Raw genomic sequence first — 25519 nt, 5'->3', positions numbered from 1 at the left:
TCTCGTCCCTCTGCTGGAGTTTGTGGCTGATTGCCGGTAGACAATGCTTTTGGTGAGGGGCAAGGAACGAAGTGAGGAAGATGTTGAATGTAGGCGGAGGATGGAGGTTGATGAGTGGCGCAAGCAGGGGATCGGCGTCGCGAAAGGTGGCGGATGGAGGCCTCGACCTCACCGTCGCAGGAGAGGGAGCAAGAGACTATCTGACAAAGTGCAAGTGCTCGCGGAGTGACAATTCGGTTTTTGGAGGGCTTCGAGGAAGAGGAAGGAGGCATAGATGATCTTCGATTTAGGGATAGCACTGGCGGCGGATGACTTTCGGGTTGGTCGTGGACGATATGGGCGAGGCGAGATCCTCGCCCGTAAAATCAGGTTTGATTTCCAATGGCGCTCGCTCGAGGCTCGCGGCCTCGTTCCAACTCTCTTTCCAACTCGTCGATTGGCAGGGCAATCTTGATTCCCTCCACCATCAGCCCTTTGTTCTGCCGCTGCTCCGCGTAGACAAAGAAAGGAGGAAGAAAATAAATAAAAATAAATAAAAGATAAAAGAAAATAATTAAAAAAAATTGATTTTTTAGATAAAAAATATTAAAGGGAAAATAAATTTTTTTTAAAAATTACATTTTTCGTAAACCAATCAAAGCCCTAATTAAAAATAACTGGCGTGGGGACTGAACATCCACGTGGCGTGATGGGTAATGATCCACATGATTTTTTCATTTTTTTTTAATTTATGAACTTATTCTTTTCTTTCCATTTTTTTTCCTTTCCCTTCCTCGTTTTTTTTCGTTTTCCTCTATTCCCCTCCGTAACATTCAAATATAAATTTGTGCATTTTTTCTTTTGATAATTGAAAAAATATTGTAAAATATTATGTTGCAAGTATGCAATAGAGAGAAAACAGAGAGAATAGACAAAGTCAATAAAGAGATTTCTTATTGCGACTCACTACAAATGACAAAAACTAAGCTCTTATTTATAGGAGAATAATGATGTACTTATCATTAATATATACGTTGGATAGGGAAATGAACATTCATTGGATATGGATATATATATAGAATGTAAGATATAAATGTACCATAATAGATACATAAATATAATGAATATTCATTCATGTATTCTATAACAAAAAGTTGGGATATTGCTTTACGTACTTTTTTTTATTGCCTCTATTTACTGCCAAACGTCCAGCACTTACTTGCACTCTAATTCAGTATCTTTAAACGGTCAATGCCGATCTCGAAACCTCACTCCAGTTTTTTTTCTTTTTGGGTCGAGTGCCTCACTCCAGTTCGGTGGTCGAGAAAGGAAGATGGAGAATACGGTGGTGGGCGCTTTTGGTCACCCCAGCTTGGTTGCAAGGCGAGCCTCTCTGAGAAGAAACAAGAAGTCTTCACGTCTTCCCGCCGGTGCCGCCGCCTCTTACCGCCTGAACTCTCCCTCTCGCAGGATCAAGGCGGTGGACACAAACTCGCAGGACTTGAATGTCCACTTGGAGGCAAGTAATCTCCGGTATTGTGTTGTGCCTATCCATAGTCATAGTGCAACCTGTTGAATGCCAATTGGTCTCTCAAACGTGGGCTCTGTGCTTTTTCTCTTTTGGGTTTTTGGTGGAAACTAATTTGGCTTAATGTTTCTTCAATTCGGTACTTGGTAATATTGGAGCAATCTGCTTGTTGGAATTGAAGTTTTGACATAGAATGACGGAAGCACTGAGTTAATTTCGCGATGATTGGGAATGATGGGCACTTCAAACCGGAAAGTGTGGCTACTGGTCTGAGAATAGTGAACAATCGTCCCATGGAATATGGTAAGGAGGAACTTAGCCATAACAAATATAGCCCCAAGGAAACGTAGATTACCGCCAGTTGTTTGGTCTCAGGGAGGTCTGATCTACTCAAATCCAGTAGGGAAAACAATAAGTGATCTTCTGTGCAGAACTAACTGTGATAGATGCTGTAAGGTCCTGTTTGCTGCAAAAGATGCTGACCCTTCATAGAAGAAAATTGAAAGTTGTTGAATGCAGGCACGGGCTGAAAGTGCGGCGGATACCATCAATCCTGCATTGAAAGGCTCGGTGTGGCCTTCCCCTAGTGATGAAACTCCATTTTGGAAGAAAGAATTCCCTACTTGGGATGTCAGCGTCGAGGTTCCAGCTGATGTGGAGAAGGATTCCGATCTCATGCACATCATCCATGTTACTGCTGAAATGGCTCCTATAGCCAAAGTTGGAGGTCTCGGTGATGTTGTGACTGGACTTGCTCGCGCATGCCTGTCACGTGGTCATACGGTTGATGTCGTGCTTCCTTTCTACGAATGCATCGAGAAGCGACAGATTACCGATCTCACGTTGATAACTACATATAATTCATTCCATGATGGAGATTGGATACCGACTAATGCATATCGTGGGGAAGTTTCTGGCATTCCCGTCATATTTGTTGAACCGTCTAATCAATTCTTTAAAGGGAAATATGTATATGGGGGTTCATACAATGAGCTGGAAGCGTATATATTCTTCAGCCGTGCTTGCCTTGAGTGGATGCAGGTATGTCACTATGAGATTGTTTTCCAAGTTCCTTTGTTATCATCTCTGTGTAACTTTTGGTAGCAGAAACTGGTTTTCTCTGCACTTTATTAAGATAGGAATAGATAAATACTCAGCCTGGTTCATCATGTGTGGTATAGTGGAGAATTTACATTTATGAATTACATATAAATGTAATGAATGAAAGCTTACGGCTGTTGGTCATGTTGACTTTCATTTCTATGAAATGTTAGATATGTGTAATCTCCAGTGCATAACGTGTCTGTGTGTTTGCGAGTACCCAAGTCGGACATGGAGAGTGATGGAGGTTTCCACGCACTATATAAGTAGAGATGGACCACCCAATTTCCAGTTTGGGTACACTTCTTGGGGCTGTGGTTGTTGCAATTTGCAAATGGCGTCAGAATAATAGGTCCTTGCAGTGTGGATGACATGGAAACCATGCATACCTTATCCACCACTTCCTGTAGCGTGTGGCTTCTGATGAAGCCGGGGAATCTGTTGGTCCCATTGTTATATGCGTTCCTGCTCTTGGTGGTATATGTCAGGCATTAGCTGGTGTGCTGATGTTAATGGGAACCTCACTTTGGGTTCTTGAGTTTCTTTTGAAGGTTCTTAGTGCACCAGGTCTTGCCTTGGTTCGTTATAAAATCATCTCTACGAATGTGTGATGAGCTGTACATAAGCATGTTCTGGATTGTTTTTGAGAATGGAGCAATGCAGGAGTTTTGTCACCCATGTATTTATCTATTAGAGCTACATAGGAGTTTGTTAGTTAAGCCAGTACCAATTTTTTCCCCGTGGCCGACAACGATGTTTGGATCTTGCTACTTGTGTTGGCATTGCAGTATCTATCTTCAGCAACATATCTGATCACGGCAGGTGACTGGAGTGCAGCCTGATATTATTCACGTCCACGAATGGCAAACAAGTGCTTTGCCACTGCTTTACTGGGATATGTACCATCAACTCTCACTTAAGGTACTTTCTCTGCCATTCCACTTGGCTGAACTGGAGTTGGATTGAAGACATTTCTGCCATCTTGCTATATAGCATAGCAGTTGGTGGCTCTTGTCTAGAAGAAGTTGTTTCTTTTCGTTTATGTTCATAACAGATGTACATTGCAGACTATTGAGTTTTATTAACAGATAATTTTTTATGCCAGAGACCAAGAATAACATTGACTATCCACAATATGGAGCATTATGGTGAATGCAGGTTGGTCAAAACTGTTTTCTGCATCGTATTTGAGTTAAAAATAATTTCTGTCTTAGGATGATTACCTGACACTTCTTTGCCAGCTGACCAGCCTTTGTCAATGTTAGAAAGAAAATATTCATTCATAGGAACCAAGGGTGCGCCAAGTCAACCTATGTACGGAAGTCCCTTACTAGATGAGATTCATCTAGGGCAGTATAAACCCGATAAATATTGGTCATTTAGTAATTGAAAGTTTGTAATCTAATCTTCCCATGTAAGGCTGGGAGTGTGTGTGTGGATACTCGTGCTGTGATAAAAGTTGTGGAGTAATCATGATAGGTAATATTAAATGCTCTGGAGCAACACTAGTACAGAATATTATGACCTTTAGGCATTCATGGGGCTGAAGCTTCTAGTTGGGGAGCAACTCTAGGCTTGGGAAGAAAATTGCTTTGTCAATAACACTGAGAAATTTGAACAAAAAAAAGAAAAAGCCTCTGAGAAAAGATCGTTACTTGCTGTTATCCTTCCGTCAATGTTATTTGGGAGAGAAACTTAACGGCTTTTGATGTAAATATCAAATAAAGGGTTATAAATTTTGAGATTTTGGATTACTGTAAAACCAAACTTTTCAATTTGGATCATTTGTTTGAATTTGTCTTAGTGTAACTCTTGTGCAGGGGCGGTTCCCTCTTCATGCCTTTCTTACATTAAATCTCCTTTTGCCTTGAAAAATAAATCTACTAAATTTCCTACCTATCCAAAACATCTATCCAATGCTGACCAAAGGAAAGTTTTTGCCACAGGCATACAAAATTGATGTTGACACTTTTTTTGTAGCCTCCCAAGGGTTTATTAATATTTATCTTGTAGGAATTGAAATCAGTAAAAGAACTCACTCTTGGTATGGATTTCTTTTTCCCGTGCAAATGCAAATTCTTATACCATCAAATACCTGGCTGAAAAGAAGGAAAAATTGATTTGTTTTTCATAATAGATGTCCTTCACACTGAACTGAAGAACATGACTCAAAAGAGAAAAAAAAAAAAGGGAGATGAGACTCAAAGAGGCATTGCATTCTTAGTGGGCAAAATTTCATGTCATTCAGTAAATAGAGTAGAATTTCCATTGACCAAGATCAATCCGAATAGATCCATATTTTAGTAAGATGGAACTCAGAATGCTTTGCATAGAAATGAGGGAATAACTCATTACGTGGTTTCAATTTTGAAGTTTTGTGTTCGAATTAAATAGCTAAGTGATATAGGAATGGCAGTTCTTGACTCAATGAACTGAGGTATAGGATTGAATTAGCCGCCTAGGTTTCTTCATGCTTGAGAATTTAGCTTAATTGTCTTCACATTTCAAAACATATGCTAATAGTTCCTCCCTTTCTCTGTATGTGATTGCGAACTGGCTCGATAGACAAGAGCAACTCAGTAAATGTGGTCTCGATGGTGCAATTTATGCGACTACTGATAAGGTAAGCTGTAAGTGCATTACATAAGCTAATGTTATATGGTCATGGCTGACCTCTAATTGTGCGTACCATATATCATTATGCCATGTGGCTACTTCAAATGCTCCCTTCCATTGACCTTTCCAATTTGAATATCTGTGAAAGTGTTATTGTATGTTATTGTTTTCTAGTGGAATGCAGAGTCAAGTTGAATCTACCATAGAATTCCGGAGAATGTTAGTAGATGAATTCATTAATCAGATTCGTGAGGTCCATGAGTTCTGACTTAGTAGTGCTACGGTGACAGAAATATATGAGGATTTGGAGATCAGATTCTTTTGGAACTGAGTTTCAAGGAGAAAAGACAACGTACAAAATTTGGATGAAGGAAAGTGTCCTGTGCAGATTCATTGGCTCTGAATATAGATTACTGAGGTTAGATTTGGAAAAGATGAGAAAAGAGCCATAGATTGTACTCATGTTTACAGTATTAACCAACATGAATAGACCGGGCATACCGATCCATGTAATTGGCCTGTTCTGCAGTTATTTGAACTTTAGCTATGACTTTACCTCCTTAATTTCGGATCAGCAGGCATTTTCTACCAACAATCAACTGTATAAATGAATATAAAAATGTAACTGAACAAGGTATATCTACCATTGTTGTAACATGCTACTGTTGGAAGTCACTCATAAAACCCATCAACAACATCCTAGATTGAGGTCTGACAAGGACTTGATTTTGGATTTCACATATAGCAGTGAATTCTTTTTTTATATTTTTTATGATGATGTGGAAGCCCACCTAAGTGGGAAAAACCTGGGCCATGAAGTACCTCACTAATCTCAAGGATCAGATAAGATGCAGATCAAAACACTGGTGGGTGGCCCAACCATGAGATTGTTTTTCCTTGGTAGAGAGCCTAATCCAACATAAATGTCCCTTTAACCATTAATCACCTCATGGGTTGAAAGCGGAATCCTCTAATGAAAGGTGCTTATAATGCTTCCTAACATTCCTTGTACAACATATCTTAGCTTCTTTGTTGCTTGTCACAAATTAAATATGATTCCCACATGGGAAAATATCTAATGATAGCACGGTTCCTCTATCTGCAGTACTTTGTTTCATCATTATTTAGTTGCTATCATCATGAAAAAACAAATGTCTGCCTATTTGCAAAGGATCTTGAAAATAGTGCGACTTGGATCTGATTTCTAGGCACAAAGGGTTGAAGAGCAATATTTTGATTTTTTTTTTATCTGATCAGTATGTTCTTTTTTACCATACTCTCATCACTTCTTTGCGACTAAGTAGTTGTGTAAGCATGGATTTAAAGACACCAAGCTTCATCCGACTTAATGTTAAAGAGAAATGTGAAAACTTATTATTGAAATTCCGGGTAAATTTCCTGGTACTTTTATTGTAGTTAAGGGTAGTTGCTTATTTATATAAAAATGCTGAGAATCTTTTTTTTTTTAACATAATATTGGTTAAACGTCTCCTTTACAAATTAATCTTCATTGGATCAGAGTCTTCATCCTTTTTAGTTTTCAATCACCATTTATTTCCCGGTTAACGTTAGGTTTATGTACTTCATAATCAAAATCATTTGTGTCTTTCTTACCATCATGTCGGGCAGTAGATGATCGAACAATTGGTCATAATCCCGAGAGATTGAGCTTGCTGAAAGGAGGAATTGTTTACGATAATGCAAGATCGTAAGTTATCCCGATTGGGGGAAGTTAATTATATTTTGTATCTATCTACAGAAGCCTTCTAAAAGTACTTGGGAAATCGCCTAAGCCCATCATTACGGACTACTTTCAACTGCATTTTTGTGGAGACAGTTTACGCTTGAGGGCTTAACCAATAATTTACAGATTACTCTCATTTTCCTTCCGCTTGAGTTTCATTGGGCAAGTTCACTTTTTAAAGTTCTTCAAGGAAAAATATCGCATCTAATTTACTAAAAATTCCATTGGTATGATGAATGTGTCAAATTTCTTGTGGCTTCATTGCCATGGTGAACTTTTTAGAATCTTAGTTGAGTAATGTGCCCGAGCTAAAACTAGCGCCTATCGTAGAAGTTCATGGCACCAAACAAGAATCCCTGGTGTTTCGAGGTGTACTTGAGCATATAGCCTTGGTTTCACAACTTTGAGAATTGACTAGTCTTCTGGAGTTGTTTTTAACTCCTTTCTTTTATGTTTTCTTTATTTTTTTTTTTAAAAATAACCTATGTTACCCAAAACAATCAGCTATTGAAGCCTCTTCATCTTAATAGAATATGAAAAGAGAAGTTCTGATGGAAGTTCACCAAAGACATAAATTCTTTCCTGCGAGCCCTCTAATACTTTATTCATGTGCTTGAGCTTTACCATCTACGGGGAAGACGGGTGTATGAACTGTCCAGGAAATATTTAGTGATGTTTTTGAGAGAGAGATACCTTCCACTCTTGTTGTCGAAGGCTAATATTTACTGGAATTATGACAGTGCACTCAAGGGGTTGTGGATTATTGCTTCAGCTGATCCTACTCATAAGATCATGTGTCACTTATCCTCCCGTCGTTTGGAAGAAGTTAATTATTCTGTCTTCCCCCTTGAACCTCAAAACTGTTGGTTTTTGCATCCAAGAAATTACCTCCTGCTAATACCCTTGGTCTGTTTACATCTGTTCGCTCTTCCGGGGAAGCACCTATCTGTTCTTTATCTCATCAAGATGTTTGATCTCTTTTATCATAGAAAACTTGCAAATCCTCATGTTTCCCATTCTTTCTGCATTCCATTCCCTTTTGAGCCTCTTCAAGAGTTCCAAACTGTATGTGGGCTTGATGCTAGCCCCTATTTGAAAGAACAATGGTAACAAAACCCACACATCAAGGGAGATAAGAATTCGCTCTCCTCAAAGATTTTCAGCTCGCAACCTTTCAGAACTGCAACATCTAGGATCAGACTGTTTGGAGGAGTGACGCATCAATTTACGTATCCATTCCTTGATTGTTTGTGGAATCCTTTAAAGTTGAACTGTCTCAAGAAGACTCCAAGCTGGGATGATCAGAATGCTGCTCATTAACCTTCTTTTTAGCTGCATCTTAGAAATTGCTTCTGAGGACCTGGAAAGTATTCAATATCATGGTTGCATTTGGTAACTTCGAACTTTTTTTCCTATTAGAGCTATGGGAAATCATGAATTACTTTATTCTTGCACTTTCAAAAGTACTGTGGGATGCTATTAGAACGTCTAATGTCTCAGAAATACGCTATGCAAGAGATGTGAGCTACAATTGAATTGGCGGATAGGATTTGGATTCTGTGATTGCTGATACATGCCACTTCATTCATAGAACTTCATAAATAGAAACTTTATTTCTTATGCTTAACAATTCACTCTTTTTGATTTTCGGGACGGTCTCCCCGACCTATCTCAAGGAAACACTTTGCTCGGGATGGCTTTCTAGCACATTGATAAGAAACCGAGATAAGTATGGATCCGGCACTATAGTGAACATTCTTTTTCTACTTCAGCTATGCTTTTAGTCTTGTTATTGATAAAAGAGCAACTTAACTTTTATTTCAGAGATAATAAAGAGTACTTATAGGCTTAGCTTAGGGTTAAGCCTAACAATACATTTACGCAAATACCCCCAACTTGCTAATACTCTAAAGTAATAAACATAACACTCCCCGTCAAGTTGGAGCGTACATATCAAAAAGTCCTAACTTATGACAAATATATGAAACTCGCCCACGTCGAAGAGGCTTTGTGAAAATATCCGCTAGTTGCTCTTCAGAACGTGTGTGCACCAACCGTATGTCTCCACAATTCACTTTTTTCCCGAACAAAATGACAATCCACCTCTATATGCTTCGTTCGCTCGTGAAACACCGGATTGCTAGCAATATGAATAGCAGATCGATTATCACAACAGAGAATAGATGATCCAGTTATAGGCAGTCCAATCTCGGCTAATAACATACGAACCCATTGAAGTTCACTCGTAACATTAGCCATAGCACGATACTCGGCCTCTGCACTAGATCGAGAAATAACAGATTGCTTCTTACTTTTCCAAGACACAAGATTACCACCAAGAAAGACACAGTATCCTGAAGTAGACCGCCGATCCATGGGGCAACCAGCCCAATCTGCATCAGAATATCCTATCACCTCCAAAGATTCGGGGTTAGAATAACCAGCAATATGAAGATGACCCCGATTATGAAACACAAGTCCTTGACCTGGAGCTCCCTTCAAATAGCGAACAATTTGTAGAGCGGCTTGCCAATGAGTAGTACGAGGAGTGCTCATAAATTGACTTACCACACTAACCGCAAATGAAATATCCGGACGAGTAATGGTAAGATAATTTAACTTGCCTACTAAGCGACGATACTTCTCTGGATCATGAAGAAGTTCTCCATGCTCATTATCATGCCTCACTCCAGGATCCATAGGTGTGTCTCCCGGCTTAGCATCATGTAAACCAACCTCCTTAAGAATGTCAAGAGTGTACTTTCGTTGTGAAAGAGCAATACTATCATTAGCATAGGCGACTTCAACACCAAGAAAATATCGAAGACGACCTAGGTCTTTAGTGTTAAACTCCTTTTGTAGGAACCGCTTGAGTCGTTGTATACCTTCAACATCGCTTCCTGTCACAATGATATCATCAACATAGACAACAAGAATAACACAACCTTTTGAAGATGACATACTAAATACTGAGTGATCCACACCGCATTGATGCATGCCAAAGGTGATAACCGCATCACTAAAGCGGCCAAACCAAGCACGAGGAGATTGCTTAAGTGCATAAAGAGCTTTTCGCAACCGGCACACCTTCTCCCCCCGAGCAACAAACCCAGGTGGTTGCTCCATATACACCTCCTCGTGAAGATCACCATGGAGGAATGCATTTTTGACATCAAGTTGATGAAGAGTCCAGTGAGACCGAGCAGCCAAGGAAATAACAATACGAACGGAAGGAATTTTGGCTACGGGAGAAAAAGTCTCATCATAGTCAATACCATAAGTTTGAGTATAGCCCTTTGCCACAAGACGCGCTTTTGAGCGCTCAACTGAACCATCTGGATTGTGTTTGACAACAAAGACCCAACGACAACCCACCAATTGTTTATTCGCCGGCAATGGAACCAACTCTCAAGTCTTGTTATTATGCAATGCAGCAATTTCCTCCTCCATAGCACGAGTCCAACCTGGATGGGCCAAAGCCTCCCGCACACAACTTGGCACGCATACGTATGCAAGAGATGACACAAAGACAGACAGGTGAGGGCTTAAGTTACGATAAGACACGAAATTAGACAGAGGATACCGAGACCGAGTGCGGTGAGCAATAGGAGAACTGTCGGGAAGTGGTGGAAGAGGATCGGAAGCCTGGACCGGAGGTGGTGGTGGTGGAACGCTTGTTGGTGGAGATGTATGGCCCCAAACCGGGCGAGGACCACGTGTATAAACCTGAAGAGGAGTCGATCTTGGTGATCCTGGATCCGGTGGAGTATTATTAGAATTAACAAGTGGTTGCTCCGGTTGAGAGAGAGGTGCTAAGGGCGGCGGAAGATCCATGGTTAATGGTTCCCGAGGATGAACAGAGCCAAAATATGCTTGATCCTCAAAGAAAGTCACATCAGCGAAAATATACTCCCGACGACGAGTAGGACTATAACGAGCATACCCCTTTTGAGTACGGGAGTATCCCACGAATACACATTTTTCAGCACGAGGTGATAACTTATCCAAACCAGGAGACAGAATGAACAAAACAGACACATCCAAATATATGAGGACGAATAGACCATAATGGACGATCGGGATGAAGAAGAGTATAAGGAATAGCTCCTTTCAACACGGAGGATGGAAGACGATTAATGAGATGACATGCTGTAAGAAGAGCATAGCTCCCGAAAGACTTAGGCATATGAGTATGAAGAAGTAGGCAACGTGCAACATCCAACAAATGACGGTTCTTACGTTCAGCAACTCCATTTTGTTGCGGAGTGTGAGCACACGAGCTCTGATGTAAAATACCATGAGACTTGAGAAATGGAGTAAAAGTAGAAGAAGAAAAATACTCACGAGCATTATCTGTACGCAAACACTTAACAGAATAATTATACCGAGTACGTACTTCATTATAAAATTGGAGAAAAGAATGAAAAACTTCAATACGATCTTTTATTAGATATAACCAAGTGGTACGAGTACGATCATCGATGAAAGTGACAAAATAACGAAGACCAAATGAAGGCTCTTGACTAGGACCCCACACATCGCAGTGAACTAACTCAAATGGTTGGGAAGCACGACTCAAAACTCGAGGGGAAAAAGACGCACGATGGTGTTTGCCCAACCGACAAGTTTCACAATTAAATTGAAGACTCGAACTAGACATAAAAGGAAATCGTCGGAGTACGTCTGCTGATGGGTGACCAAGACGACAATGTAACCTATATGAATCATCCACAGCTTTATTCGAACCTGTTATAGCAAGAACAATAATCTCGGGATCCGGGATGTACAATCCACCGGTCTCACGCCCACCACCTATTCGGCGTCTAGTCTTCCGATCCCGCACCAGCTACTTTGGATTGAGAGCCATCTGCTAAGGTAACCGACGTAGAAGGAACAGATGAGGTGGATGTGAGAAGACGAGAATCACCGATCATATGATGAGTGGCACCCGAATCAATAATCCAAGGAGGAGTACTAGAAAGTAGACAAGTAGGATCATTATGTTGTGCCAAAGTAGCAGTAGGAACAATACCATTGGTATTCTGTCGTGCTCTAACCAACTCATCATATTATGCACGAGTCAAGTTTATCGTAGCCTGTCCGGAAGAGGATCTAGGTGAAGAAGTCCAAGGCTCGGTATCAATGGAGGCATGTAGACCCCGCAGCTCGGGATGGAGGTTATAACAATAATCAATAGTATGGCCGGATAGTTGACAATGCGTACAAAAGCGGTTCCCTCGACCACCACCTCGAGCTCTTCTAGAAGCATTATTACTACCACCACGAACACCACCTCGGCTTTGAAAACCACGACCACGACCACGATTGGAACCTGTCGAACTCCATTGTCCACGACCATTAATACGACCACGAGTCCCTTGACCTCCACGAGCCACCATAGCACTACTATCCGACATTGCTTTGAAGTCTTGGGATTTGGGAAGTATAACGAGCAGCTCGAGAATACACTTCTTCAATGGAAGGGAGAGTGCTCGGAGAGGTAATCTGTTGTCGAAGTGCATTGTGATCTGGACCAAGACCTCGGAGAAAAAGTACGGTCATCATGTCCGCTTCACGTTGCTGCATCCGAGTAACCGTGGTAGCCGGTGGAAAATAAGACTTGAGGCGCCGATACAAAGATGCAAAACGAGCATAATATTCTGCTAACCCAGCATCACCAATTTTGGCTTCAAATAAAGCCTCTCACATATCACAAACTCGACTCATGTTATTCTGTCCCGAATATAGTAAAACACACTTTATCCATACACGACGAGCTGTCGCACAATCCATGAAAAGATGGCGAATCGATTCAGCCATACTTCCCCACAACAACGTACGCAAAGTAGCATCAACAAACTTCCAATCTTCGGGTGGTTCTTCTTCAAGCCATCTAGACTGACGATTAGCATAAATAAAAGTCGAAAGAACCATTGACTAAGAAGGATAATTGGTACCATCTAACTTGACCAAGGTATTATGCAAACCGGTTATACTATTGTAGGGACCAAAAGATACTGAACTCGAAGAAGCACTAGGGGGAACCAATCCCGAAGTAATAGATGGAGAACTTGATGAGTCGGTAGACATCTCCACAAATCACTAATCAACATAAAAAAAAATTCACTTCTAGGAACTTGACCCACGTGTAATCGGATATCACACGCACCACCTACCAATTCCAACAAAAAACCAACCCCACAGCCAGCACCAATTCAGCCACACAGAATTTAGAACTCCAAATTCAGACAAAACCAGCCCTACATTCAACTATCAAGCCGCTACTTTGCAAAACAGCACATTCAGCCAAACAGGACCAAAAATTACGTTCTTCAAGACAGCCATTCACTTCCGGTAGATTTAACAATATCCCAACAGCCACACATCTATCACCATCAACTCACAAACTCACAGATCACAATCCTTTAAACACCAACTGCACAAACCCACAGAAAATACCCATTTACAGCAACATAATCTGCAAAATCAGCACATTCAGAATCGAATTGGACCTCTGAAGATGCTTGAACTAGGTTCGTCAGCCAAGTTAACGTCAGATCTGAGGTCCTCGAAGAATCGCTGGCCCTTGCAATGCTGCTCCCGGGCTCGCCGGGCCTGGACAAGGTCGGGCGAGACTTGTTCTGGGGTCGCCTACCCCGGACGAGGTCGGGCCGGACACCTGCAGGGGTCGCCCGACTCGGGCGAGTCGGGCGACGCCTATTCTGGGGTCGCCCGGTCCGGGCGACTCAGCCCCGAGGTCGCCCGGCTTGGGCGACTCCTCCCGACGTCAAATCTGAGATGGCCGACTTTGGGGTTTGCTGGATTTGGTCAACGTCGAAGAATTTCGGCGAGAATTGTAGAAACGGTGGTCGTAGATCAATTGTTTTGTAAATCTAGGGTTTAGGTTTTTTAATTAGGGCTTTGATACCATGTTATTGATAAAAGAGCAACTTAACTTTTATTTCAGAGATAATAAAGAGTACTTATAGGCTTAGCTTAGGGTTAAGCCTAACAATACATTTATGCAAATACCCCAAACTTGCTAATACTCTAAAGTAATAAACATAACAAGTCTCACCTTTCAAATGCTCATGCGGGGCTTATGTTATTATCTTTGTGAAGTATTGATTTGTGTAGACACCATCAATCTTCTCTCTTACTCAGATCCATGTGACAGTGGGAAGTCCGATACGATGTCATTAAACATTATTGTGGAATTGAGAGATTACTTGTGTAGAGCAGAAGTGATTGCAGGCTTAGAGATAACTTGACAGGTTAAGCTATTTTCATTAATTTGATCCATTTTGTGCCCTTCCAGTGTTAAGCTATTGTGGTTCTTTTACATGAACGTGTGAGACTGGAGGGGAATAGTTTGGCTAAACATGATGTATAGAAATCCATGCTCTATTGACATAAATCTGTTGCATTTCTGTTTTCGTTATCATATTTTGCCTCTCATTATTGTTAGAGAAAAAATGCTTTTATTTGGTTCTAATATGCTATATATAAGCTTTTCTGTTGCATCTTATGATTCCAATTTTATTTTCAGGTACTTTGGCATACTGAATGGGATAGACACTGCAATCTGGAATCCTGCCACTGATATCTACTTGCCTGTTAAATTTAATGGTGATGCTCTAACCTTGCTCTAACCTTTCCCAAGGTTACCATTAATTTGCTTTATCGTCCAGACATATCTACGAGTGTTTTCCTTAACTTTTTGTGACTGTTGCTCTTGTATTGGTCTAAGAGTGTGCAGCCAATGAGCCAAAACTATGATTATGATGTTTTTATACCACTTGATTTTCAACACAAGATTCTTTTAGTCTTCTCTTGCTCTTGGATTAAGTGGTAAGATGTGGGGGTGAACTAAACAGAAAAGGGGTCCCTTAATCATGTGCAGGAGTTAATGTTCATAACTTCACTGTAGGACACTGACTTTTACTAGGTCATGTAAATAGGCTACTTGGACTTTTCTTTTGGATTGAACTTAATCTGTGTGGTGGTATCAAATCTAATCTGACTCTAACTCTACTCCCACATCAAGTACCTTGGTAATGCCATGCATTTCAAGAGTAGAGCATGCCTGATCCTACCAGGAGTATAAGCAGATGAAATAGGCAGCATGATAATGGAGACCGTCGTCAATTTGAGTGGACAAGAGTGTTAGCATCTACTTCACGTGATGAATATTGTCTTCCACTAGACAGCACATGCCTATCTAATACTATGGTTTTTTCAGATGTCCAGGAGTAAACCAGGAGTAAAACTGGACAGATAATTTCTTCTTCTCCTCCTTATTTCAAATGGTGTCCAGGAGTAAAACTGGAGGGTCTTCTTTTTTGGTTTGGGTTTGGGTTTTATTTTTTTTGGGGGGTTGTGGGGGGTGGTTGGGGGTGTTGGGGGGTTGGGGGGCGCGGGGTTTGGGGGGGGAGTGGAGGTGTTTGGGGAAGCTAGATAAGAAGCTTATAATTTTGATCCCCCAACTTATAGCTACTCTACCTAGCTTTTCGCATTTATAAAATGATTAAGGGTTTTTAAAGTATTCTAAATAAACCTATCTTGAGGTTTTTGAACATATGAACTGGTAAATATTGGAATTATTTACAATATGCCATAGCCAAATGTGTTAAAAATCTAGTCCCTATATTACTGTTGAGAGAAAAAAAACTGAACTGAATACTTGGTTAGGTTAATGTGACCCCAAGCTATCAATTTATAATAAAGCCAAAAGGACAAGAATTACAATATTGCCTTTATTGCTGCTATTCATAAAATAATAAAGAAAATAGACATATGCCCCGAATACTCTCAATACTCCCCCTCAAGTTGGAGCATAAATATCACACATGCCCAACTTGACTAAAACAGGATGAAACGATTTATTGCCTAGTCCTTTAGTGAACACATCAGCAAGTTGATCACCGGACTGAACAAATGGCATACAAATTAATCCATTCTCCAACTTTTCCTTGATAAAGTGTGTCAATCTCTACATGCTTTGTACGGTCATGCTGTACGAGATTGTGAGCAATACTAATGACGGCTTTATTATCACAATATAGCGTCATAGGAAGATGAACTAATACACCAAGATCTTACGTCGAAGAATCGAGAGATCTCGGAAAATCGGGAGAAAATCTTGGGATATGATTTTTTGTTTCCATTTATTTTATTTCCTTTATTTTTGAATCCTCAAGATTAGGAAGTAGGAAATCTTTTCCTTTTATGCCTTTATTTCCTTTCTATAGTATAGTTGTCCTAGACTCTATTTATGTGTAATGTTCTACGTAACATAGTAATAATAAGAAATAGAAGAGACTACTTTTCTTCTTTGAAATCAATATGGTATCGGAGCGGACGTTTTGAATCCAACTCCTACTATGGTGAAAACAGCGATGACCAGAGCTCGTAAGGATGCCGATTCGGGTGTCCTCTCTCTAGACAATCGAGCAATAGTGGAGAGCAATTCTCCCAGAACACCAGCTTGCTATTAACGGTTCCCCGATTGAATGGCCGAAATTATTTGGAGTGGGCTCAATCGGTGAAACTAGCAATCGATGGTAGAGGGAAGCTTGGCCACTTGACAAGCGAGGAAAAAGAACCAGAAAAAAGCGATCCGAGATGGAAGGCTTGGAGATCGGAGAACTCCTTAGTGATTGCCTGGCTGATCAATTCTATGGAGCCAGCAATTGGAAAACCGCATCTATTTCTTCCGACCTCTAAAGATGTGTGGGACGTTGTGAGAGAAACATAAAATTAAAAGCCAAAAACACCACAAAACACTTCCCTTAAGTCTGTTTCACTCTTTGCGTAAACTGCTAGGATATGTCCTAGTTTGCTATCGGACATTTTCATCAATTAGTCATACGGGTACTAGAGAGAGCATGAGTTGTATATGGAGTAGGTTTACAATTGTGTGAACGTGGCAATAAAATATAAAAATTCTAATACATGTGGAGAGGACTCATTTAGTGAGATTCAATTTAATCAATCCTACGGTGTGGGAATACCTTTTTGTCAAATGTGACTCTTGAGAACTCAAAATTGCCTAAAATTAGAACATAATTTGCCTCGATGAAATGAGTATGTACTATGTGCTTAGAATGAAACATCCGTGATCTCCTTGCTCGTTATTTCACCTTTCTCATTGCCTAACCGGTATTTTCCGAGAAGATCAAAGACCAAGCCTTCACAGCCTTCCCGTTCTAACCAACATGGAATGTAGGTATGCATACATGTATCTAATTGTCCCTTCATTCATGAGGAAATGCTAAAATAGCATAGATGTTACAAGTCTACCCTCTTCTTTTTTTTTCCTCCGCATTCACAGAGAAGTGTCTCACAAAATACTCAAATTGTCATGATCAACTTTTTAGCTGCTAGAGCTCTGCCCGCACCAAGCATTTGCATTTGTCTCGTTCAAAAGCAATGGTTAGCTTTTGATTGTCAATATTCACTGACAAGATTGATTAATCAAATATGCTCGCAAATTAGTTAATTCACATGAGATTAACTCAGCCATGAGTATTTGAAATTGAAAGATTTTATGAGACCACAGCCCACTGTTCTAAAAGCTTAAGCTGATAGAAGAAGACATGGTTTAATATTTATATATTCCAACACTCCCCCTCACGCTTAGTCCGGTTGTTTTGCCTAGTACTAAGCGTGGACATATTCATTAGGGAGGCAAATAGGGGCCTGGAAAGGTTTGAACTCGGGACCTCTTGCTCTGATACCATGAAAGATTTTATGAGACCATAGCCAATTGTTCTAAAAGCTTAAGCTGATGGAAGAAAGCATGATTGAATATTTATATATTCCAACAGAAATATTCTGTTTAACAGCAAAAAACAAAATTTATGCAATGCTTTGTGCAAATCTTTTTGTAGTTATGGAAGAAGGATAAGGACCAAATTGAGGAGAATATAACCCTTAACAGATGAAGGTGTAAAAGTTTTTCCAGGGATTTTTCTGCTGCCAAAATGCAAAGCAAAAGTTCCATCTGATGCTGGTAGTCACAATTAGTCTGATGAGGCAAGATGAAATAAACATGATGTATTGATCTTGTTTAAAAATGCCAATTTCCTAGCATATTCTTGTGGATGCTACAATTTGGGAGCTCATTCTGTAAATTAATGCTCAAAACAAGGGTTACACACTACTGACTTGTCATTAAATTGATTACTCTACTTGCGATGTGAGTCACCTTAATTGTGTGAGAGAGGAATCATTTGATCTTCCTCAAGAAGTGGTCAACATGAAAGGCAACTGCATAGTTGCTATACCATTTTTTTACGGAAGAAAATGGATCAAAATCAAAGTACACCTTAAATTTTTGTGAACTTGGATTGACTGGATTTCATTGCTAATAAGTACTGCTTATTCTCTCTCTTACCTATCTCTTTGTTTTTTCCCAGCTCAAAAGCTAGAAGGCAAAAAATTCTGCAAAAATTATGTCCAGAAGGGGCTTGGCTTACCTGTAGAAAGCGCAGGGATAGTGGAGGGCAAAGATGTGGTTAATGGAACCCAGCGGAAGGTGCCCTTGGTTGTCTGTATTACTAGATTGGTTGCTCAAAAGGGGCTTCATTTGATCACTCATGCAATTAAGAACGTCGAGGAACTCGTAGGTTTTCCATCTCTCTCTCTCTCTCTCTTCACTTATGCACGTCGGAAGGCAATTGAAGACAAAATGTCACAACAGCTGCCGTCACTGAATTAATACATGGTTTAGCAATATGTTTCTGTGCATCTTTTCTTAGATCAAAATGTTGTCTCTAAAATGCTGGATGGTTAGACACTTACGATTATGGTATCAAAAGGCATAGGTTCCGATTTTTCTGAATACTCCACAGCTTGAAGCACTTATATCAGGTTGTTGGCATGTTGAGTTACATTCTGATAAATTGGAGTAACTCATTTAATGTAACCCTAGATTTGAAGTCGAGTTGGTGGCATTTTACTTTGACCTAACTGTCTGAGAACTCTTTTTCGGAAGACTAGCTTTATGTTCTTTAGAACTTGAAGGAGCAATCTTCTGTCATCACTTTGACTTCTTTGCTTTTTGTAAGTCTTCAAGTAATTTCTAGACCACATCTATTTCCCTTGCAAAGAAGGTTGTTAGGATCTTTTGAAGTATTCAAGGATTAGTTCATTAGGATCAGATTGAAGATTATATGTCCTACCAATTTAGAAATTGAGGCCTAAGTTTTAAAATGTTAGCTTTGTCTCATACTATTATTTTTCTATTGATTATTTATCGTAAAAAAGATGGAGTGAAACTCTATAAAATGTCAAAAACCATAGAGACTACCGAAGTACTTGTGGAACATAACACATTAAAGATAAAAAAGCAGGTGCACACGTGCGAGTGTCGTGTCTTGCTTGATGAGAAGTGCCCAATTTTTTGGAGAGAAACTGGAGCCTAGAAATGAAGTGCCTTGCTGGCTGTCTAAATTTTCTCCCTGGCTCTCCATCATAAAGATATCCATCTTCCTGTTCCTTGTACTATCTGGTTATAATGGAACCTTTCGAAATTATCTAAAATTCTTATGTAATCTAGCATTCATTGTGGGACCGTAGACAGTCAGCTACTTGATAAACTTTTATTTCTCTGTTAGATAACCCTGTCAACTGCAATATATGATTCTTGGAACCGCTAATCAGCTCTAGAAATTTCAAGTTCAAATAGCTTTGCTGTGCCAGTCTAAAATAGGACAAGAACTTCAGTTATAAGTTAAAAGTTGATCATGCTTGCGTTGCATTCTGTTTCACAAGGCCAATTCAAATTAGCAGGACAATTTAGAAACTGCAAGTGATGCTCTCTGTTTTGGTTGCACCCCTTACCAATTATATCACTTACTATTGTACTATTGCATATCAAATCCCCATCATCGATCATGTTTTTAGGAAACAGAGTAAATTGTAATAGTTCAGCATACTTTGAGCTAATTTCCTATTTTCAAGGGAAATATAGCAGTTTACAAAGCCAGAGTCGTTTCCTATTTGAAAGGGAAAAATAGCAGTTTACAAAGCCAGAGTCACTTTGAGCAAACATTTATCTGTTCTAGTTTGCAAACAGCAGATTTTATGCTGTCATTTTAGTTTGTATGCTTTATCTGCTTAGCACATATCTTGACTATATTTATCAGCAATAACGCTGTAGTGCCTTGACAAGTTTTTGTTGCTCTGTGAACTTCCAGGGTGGACAGATGGTTGTATTAGGAAAAGCTCCTGATGATCGGGTAGAAAGAGAGTTCAAAGATCTCGCAGACTTGGTAAACAATCTTGTGGTTTATAATTTTATACTCTGTTACAGAGTTACGAAGGATCTTGTCAACGATTGCCTCTGAGCAGTTAATGCATTGAGGATCTTGTTAAGCATATATGTGAAATTTCAACGTTAAACATTGATCACAAAATTCACATGAGCAGTTAATGCATTGCAAAATGTAATATTTGCTTAACAAGCTATTTAATAGGTGCTCATGAGGCATTCGTTAACAAATTCCAGTTTAGAATTGCCAGAACTTGTTGTCTCTCTTTACTGTGTGAACCATCATTTCTTGATATTAAGGATCATCCTTATTTTCTTTCCCTTATATTCTTTTCCTGAGGTTATCACTTGCTATTTTACCCTAGAAGAGTCAGTGAGATGTTGTTGATCCTTCATTAGCAAATCATTGGACAGTTTATGGTCAACATGAACAGCATTTGATGGCATTGTCAATGGCAAATTTACCATGTTCAGTGTAACTTCTTTGCAACCTGTACTCATCATGCTGTCAGAATGAACAGATGGACAAAAACTTCTATTTTGTCCCTTCAGTGCTCTTTTTTCTTAGGGCATGCCAAAGAATTAACTTCTTGCAATGAGTCATCAGACTTTTGGCTAAATTAGTCGGCCCCTCACTCCTTCAACACAATAAACTTGCGTAGTGTTTTCATAGATTTATTGAGACCACCCCCATTAAGTTCAAGTGAATTACTGATCAAGTGTGCATTTGCAAATCATTTGTGCCTATTAGCAATTCTCTCTTTGTCACAATAGCAAGACTTCTTTCATGTTTAAGGAATTTGTTTCTATATTTTCGGAACACTGGCTTTCAGTACGGGTCATTTGCTCTATAATTTTTGTCTGGTGCCATTTTTTCAATCTAAGTCTTATGCTGTTGCATCGGCAACTATGTTGATTTTTCAACTTCTCCTGGTTGCATGTGCTTTGCAGAAATTACTCAAACAAAGTTCTCTCCTTAAGACAAACCCCACAACACAGTAAACGAAAATTGAGTAGCATATGGGGAAAAATCATCTTTGTTGCCCTTTTAGGGGCTACAGGTTGGCTGATTTTTTTATACTCTAGATTGAGCATCAGTCACTTCTGTTTTCCTCCAGCGCATGTGTTTCCTGTTCAAAGCTATGAATTTTTTTGATCTTGTCCTCTTATTTTGTTGAGCTGCTCCTAAACCTTTTTGTCTCTAGGGAGTAAGAACTATTTGAAATTAGAATTATGGATAAGAAGGTTAATACTTATGGTTGCTGGATGTAAACTGAAACAAACGCTTCCACCTAAAGAGCTTTTGATAAATTAAGTTATTGACGTGACTATTTGCTAGTTTTTCTTAATGAGTGCCACGATATGGGATCCACTGACATGTTTTTGCATCCCCCATTTCGTAGTACAATGAAGGTCCTGCAATCCGTATTCTTCTTATGTACAGGTAAATTACTTTGCTGGTCTCCTTGCCAAGACTTCACCTGTTGTTCAGCTTCTAAGAGAGGGTCTTCTCTGCTTAATCATATAGTAAATCCCTTCTTCGATGTGTATACTTGAGCAGTATGGAGTAATTAAAAAGAGGTTCATATTGTAAGATTTATCATGCGGGATGTCTTGATTAGTCAAAAGAAATGTTTGCTTATCCATGTCTCTGCAACACCTCCTGCTTACTAATGTTTTCCTCATCCGTCTCTCTGCACAGCCTCCTGCATAGTACCTATTGCAACAGCTGATTTCATGGGTAGCAGTCCTCTTGATTAAATAGTGCCATTGCTGGCCTCTTCTACACCGTGTATGGCCAATTATAGTGAATTCACATGAAATCACATATAAAGATCTGAAATTGTAACTTAACCTAAACTACAATTTGAACTAAACTACAAGGGACTAACCAGTCTACCTAACCTAAATAAAATCTTATAACATGAGAATGTACAGTCAGGTTATACATATATTTTGAAAAATCCTCAAATTAGAATAGTGTGCTGAACTTAAGGTTGACAAGAGAATCTTGAATGGGCAGTTAAGACCAAAAAAAGAAAAAAAGGAAAAACAAGAGGACAATTACCTTTGGTATTGAGGGAAAGAGGAGACCGAAGCTAATAGCTAATAACTAAGTTAATGACAAAGTCAACATTGGAAGTATGGTTAAAATGATGTCATGTAGATACTTTTGGAGTTATGTTGTTTGTTTTCAATTTGCAATAAAAGACTTCCTGTGCTGCACGGGCTCTGTTGCTAACGATATTTGATATTGGATCATGTGTTCTTTTCTTCTTTTTGCAGTGAAGAGCTGTCCCACATGCTCTATGCTGCAGCTGACATGGTGTTAGTCCCTTCTTTGTACGAACCTTGTGGACTTGCCCAAATGATTGGAATGAGATACGGCGCAGTATGTATCTCCCTGAATAAATTGTTCCTGCCATTTCGTTTATGATTGCGTGGTCACCACAGTACTTGTGATAGGATTTATTACCACCTCCAATGTACACAAGTTTTTAGGACAAACTGTCAGCATAGGTGCCTGTGTTTTTTCTCATATGATTTATTGACTTACAGAAGCCTTAATCTTTGTGCATGTTTAAGTGGGCATTTTGATGTGGCTAATGCGTACAATTACTTCTTTGTTCTTCTGTCAGTTTTGAGGGTTCTTATGAATTGTGCAGAAAACCAATAATGTGCAATCAGTTTTAATCTGATCTCTACTTACATGTCTAGGTGCCAACAGTGAGGAGAACTGGTGGTCTGGCTGACACGGTCTTTGACATTGATGATCACTCAAACAGCCACATGGCAAATGGGTATTCTGCTTAGACTCATTGAATTTAAGTTCGTTTTGAAAGAGGTGGAATTTACACCACCATCCTTTGGCTACATGAGAATTTTGTGTGCATCTATAAAATAATGGGAGAAATCTCAGGAGCCTGATGGATTTGATTTTCTTCTAATGCTTTAATAACCATTCTTTATATTAATTGTTGGTCATTCAGCATGTAGTTCTATACCAATTCTTATTTCATAAGCAAAGTTACAGGCCATTGTCACTGAGAAATGGCATTAGTGTGGAAGTTTGATTCTGTGCCTGATTTTGATGTCTCCTCTTTGCTGCTTTATATGACATGATGTTACTGAAGGCTTTCTCGTGTTTCGTAGGTTCGTCTTCGATGGAATTGATGAAGGGTCCTTGAACGGAGCTTTAGACCGTGCGTTTTCTCTTTATAAAAACAGTAAGTTCTGCTGTTTTTTCCTCTCCTCTCATTAATTACTCTTAACAGTAGCTTCTAGGTTTGAGCTTGAATCTTTGCAACTTTTTGCTACACTTTTCTTGTAACCTCATAACATACAAGTCTGAAGCTGATCGCTTTTGTGTAGAAACTATCCAATCCACATGGTCAAAAGAGAATAAATATCAAGAATATGCTTTTTGTAGGGCTACTGATATCTGCGACCACTCGGTGGAAGCTTGTAAATGGGAATGTCTTTTTGCTGAATGGAAGTTCTTGGCCACTGTCATTTCAGTGGCTGAACGAACCACAGAGGATATAGTGCAACATCCTCAGAATCAGCAACACTTAGTTAATTTTTTTTTTTTCTAAGGCCCCTCTGCACGTCAACCTCTTCCCGGTGATCGATGCCTTATATCATCTTCTACTAATTCCTCCAGCCATAGGACTGAGATCTAAACTCTTGCTAATCAATGGCTGCAGTTTCACCTTTTTCTGTATAGTTGTTAAGTTCTTTGAAGAGAATCATCAGATGGAAAGCTTGACTCGTGAAAGCTGTCTTAACTTAAGAACTTGTTTATGCAAGGGCGGCTTCATCTTCCTTTAATGAAATTCCTAGAGACTATTCCACTTAAAGGAATTGCTAGAAAACACAAAAAGAACTGAAAGAAGCTGTGGTGGTTTGGACTAGGGCAAGAAATTTTTTGGTTACGTGACTTAATTTATAACTGCTGTTGCAGAACCAGATGAATGGACCGGCCTTGTGCGGAAGGCGATGGAGAGAGACAACAGCTGGAACAACACTGCAGGGAACTACATTGAAGTCTATAATTCCGTAAGAGTGCGATGATAGCTCAATAGAACGGGCTGATGCTTAAATTCATCAGCATGCATCTTGTTGGGCTTATTACTTTAGAATATTATCAAGTTGAAGTTATATATGTAATTGTACTAGGTTTAACCCTAAGCTTATAAGTACGACTTTTGATCTCAGAAATAATACGATGTCTCTTTTATCGTTAACATAGTATCATAGCTAAATTATAAAAACAAACTAAACCTAGATTTACCACTCACCATCGACCAGCCTCCACGAATCTCTTCGGAATCCTCAACTTTGGCTCCGACGTCAACCAGACCCAACAAGCCTAGATCTCGCGTCATCTAGGGCCGACCACCCCAGATCCGGCGTCTGAAGAAGTCGTCTAGATCAGTCGAGCTTAGGGCAGGCATCGCCGAGTGGGTGAGCCCAGGGCAGGCAACTCCAGGGCCAATGAGCCTAGGGCAAGTGTCAACTAACGTCGCCTAGGCTCGACGAATCTAGGGCCAGCATCGCCTGAGCCTACGACCTAATTCTAGCATCGTTAGAGGTCAAATTCTCTTGCGAATGTGCTGAATTTGTTGATTGTGTTGCTGTGAATGGGCGTACCGTGATTTTGTGCAGTTGATGTTTAAAGAGGATTGGGGATACTGAAGTTGGTGTTCTAAGATGTTTAAAGACATTTGCCTGCTGGAATGTGGGATTGAATTTGCTGTCGTTGGTAGTGTACTGCTGATTTTTCCTGATGTGGGGTTGAATAGTGTTCTAAATTTGGAGTGATATGTACGGGTATTGAAGTTGCGGATACTCGAAGAAGTGATATAGCAGGTGGTGTATGTTATTTGATTACATACGGGTCATTTTTCTATTGATTAGTGATTTGTGGAGATGTGTATTGATTTATCAAGCTCTGTCTATTATTTCCGGGTTGGTTCCCCTTAGTGCTTCTTAGAGTTCGGGATCTTTTGGTCCTTATCATAATATGATAGGTTTACACAATATCTTGGTCAAGTTGGATGGTATCAATTATCCTTCTTGGTCAATGGCCCTTTTGACCTTTATTAATGCTAATCGTCGGTCTATATGGCTTGAAGAAGAACCACCTGAAAAATTCAACCAATCTAGAAGAATGGAAATTCGTTGATGCTACTTTGCGTACATTGTTAAGGGAAGTATGACTGAATCTATTTCCCATTTTTTCACGGATTGTGCGACGCACTGTGAGGTATGG

At 39.7% G+C, this 25519-nt stretch overlaps 1 protein-coding gene across 4 annotated transcripts; it reads left to right on the top strand.

The window, feature by feature from the left end:
* Window positions 1-1212: 1212 nt before the first annotated feature.
* LOC115749645 (glycogen synthase-like) lies at window positions 1213-24367 on the top strand. 4 transcript variants are annotated; one of them, XM_048277639.1, is made up of 17 exons: window positions 1213-1243; window positions 1279-1498; window positions 2027-2548; window positions 3431-3529; window positions 3714-3766; window positions 5174-5231; window positions 6850-6926; window positions 6996-7001; window positions 8620-8697; window positions 14518-14597; window positions 18389-18594; window positions 20171-20245; window positions 21648-21688; window positions 22531-22636; window positions 22963-23045; window positions 23398-23471; window positions 24209-24367. In XM_048277639.1, exons 2-17 carry the CDS (start codon window positions 1313-1315, stop codon window positions 24316-24318), a joined length of 1854 nt encoding a protein of 617 aa, XP_048133596.1. In that variant the 5' UTR covers window positions 1213-1243; window positions 1279-1312; the 3' UTR covers window positions 24319-24367. The 4 variants fall into 4 exon arrangements, with proteins under 4 accessions (XP_048133596.1, XP_048133598.1, XP_048133597.1 ...); XM_048277641.1 differs by having other exon boundaries at window positions 24160-24340; XM_048277640.1 differs by lacking the exon at window positions 6996-7001 and having other exon boundaries at window positions 5174-5229; window positions 6848-6932.
* Window positions 24368-25519: the final 1152 nt, after the last annotated feature.

This window comes from Rhodamnia argentea, chromosome 4, assembly GCF_020921035.1.
Source record: "Rhodamnia argentea isolate NSW1041297 chromosome 4, ASM2092103v1, whole genome shotgun sequence".
NCBI classification, from domain to species: domain Eukaryota; kingdom Viridiplantae; phylum Streptophyta; class Magnoliopsida; order Myrtales; family Myrtaceae; genus Rhodamnia; species Rhodamnia argentea.
Note: the sequence above shows the minus strand (reverse complement) of the source record. Positions and strands in the feature narration are given on the sequence as shown.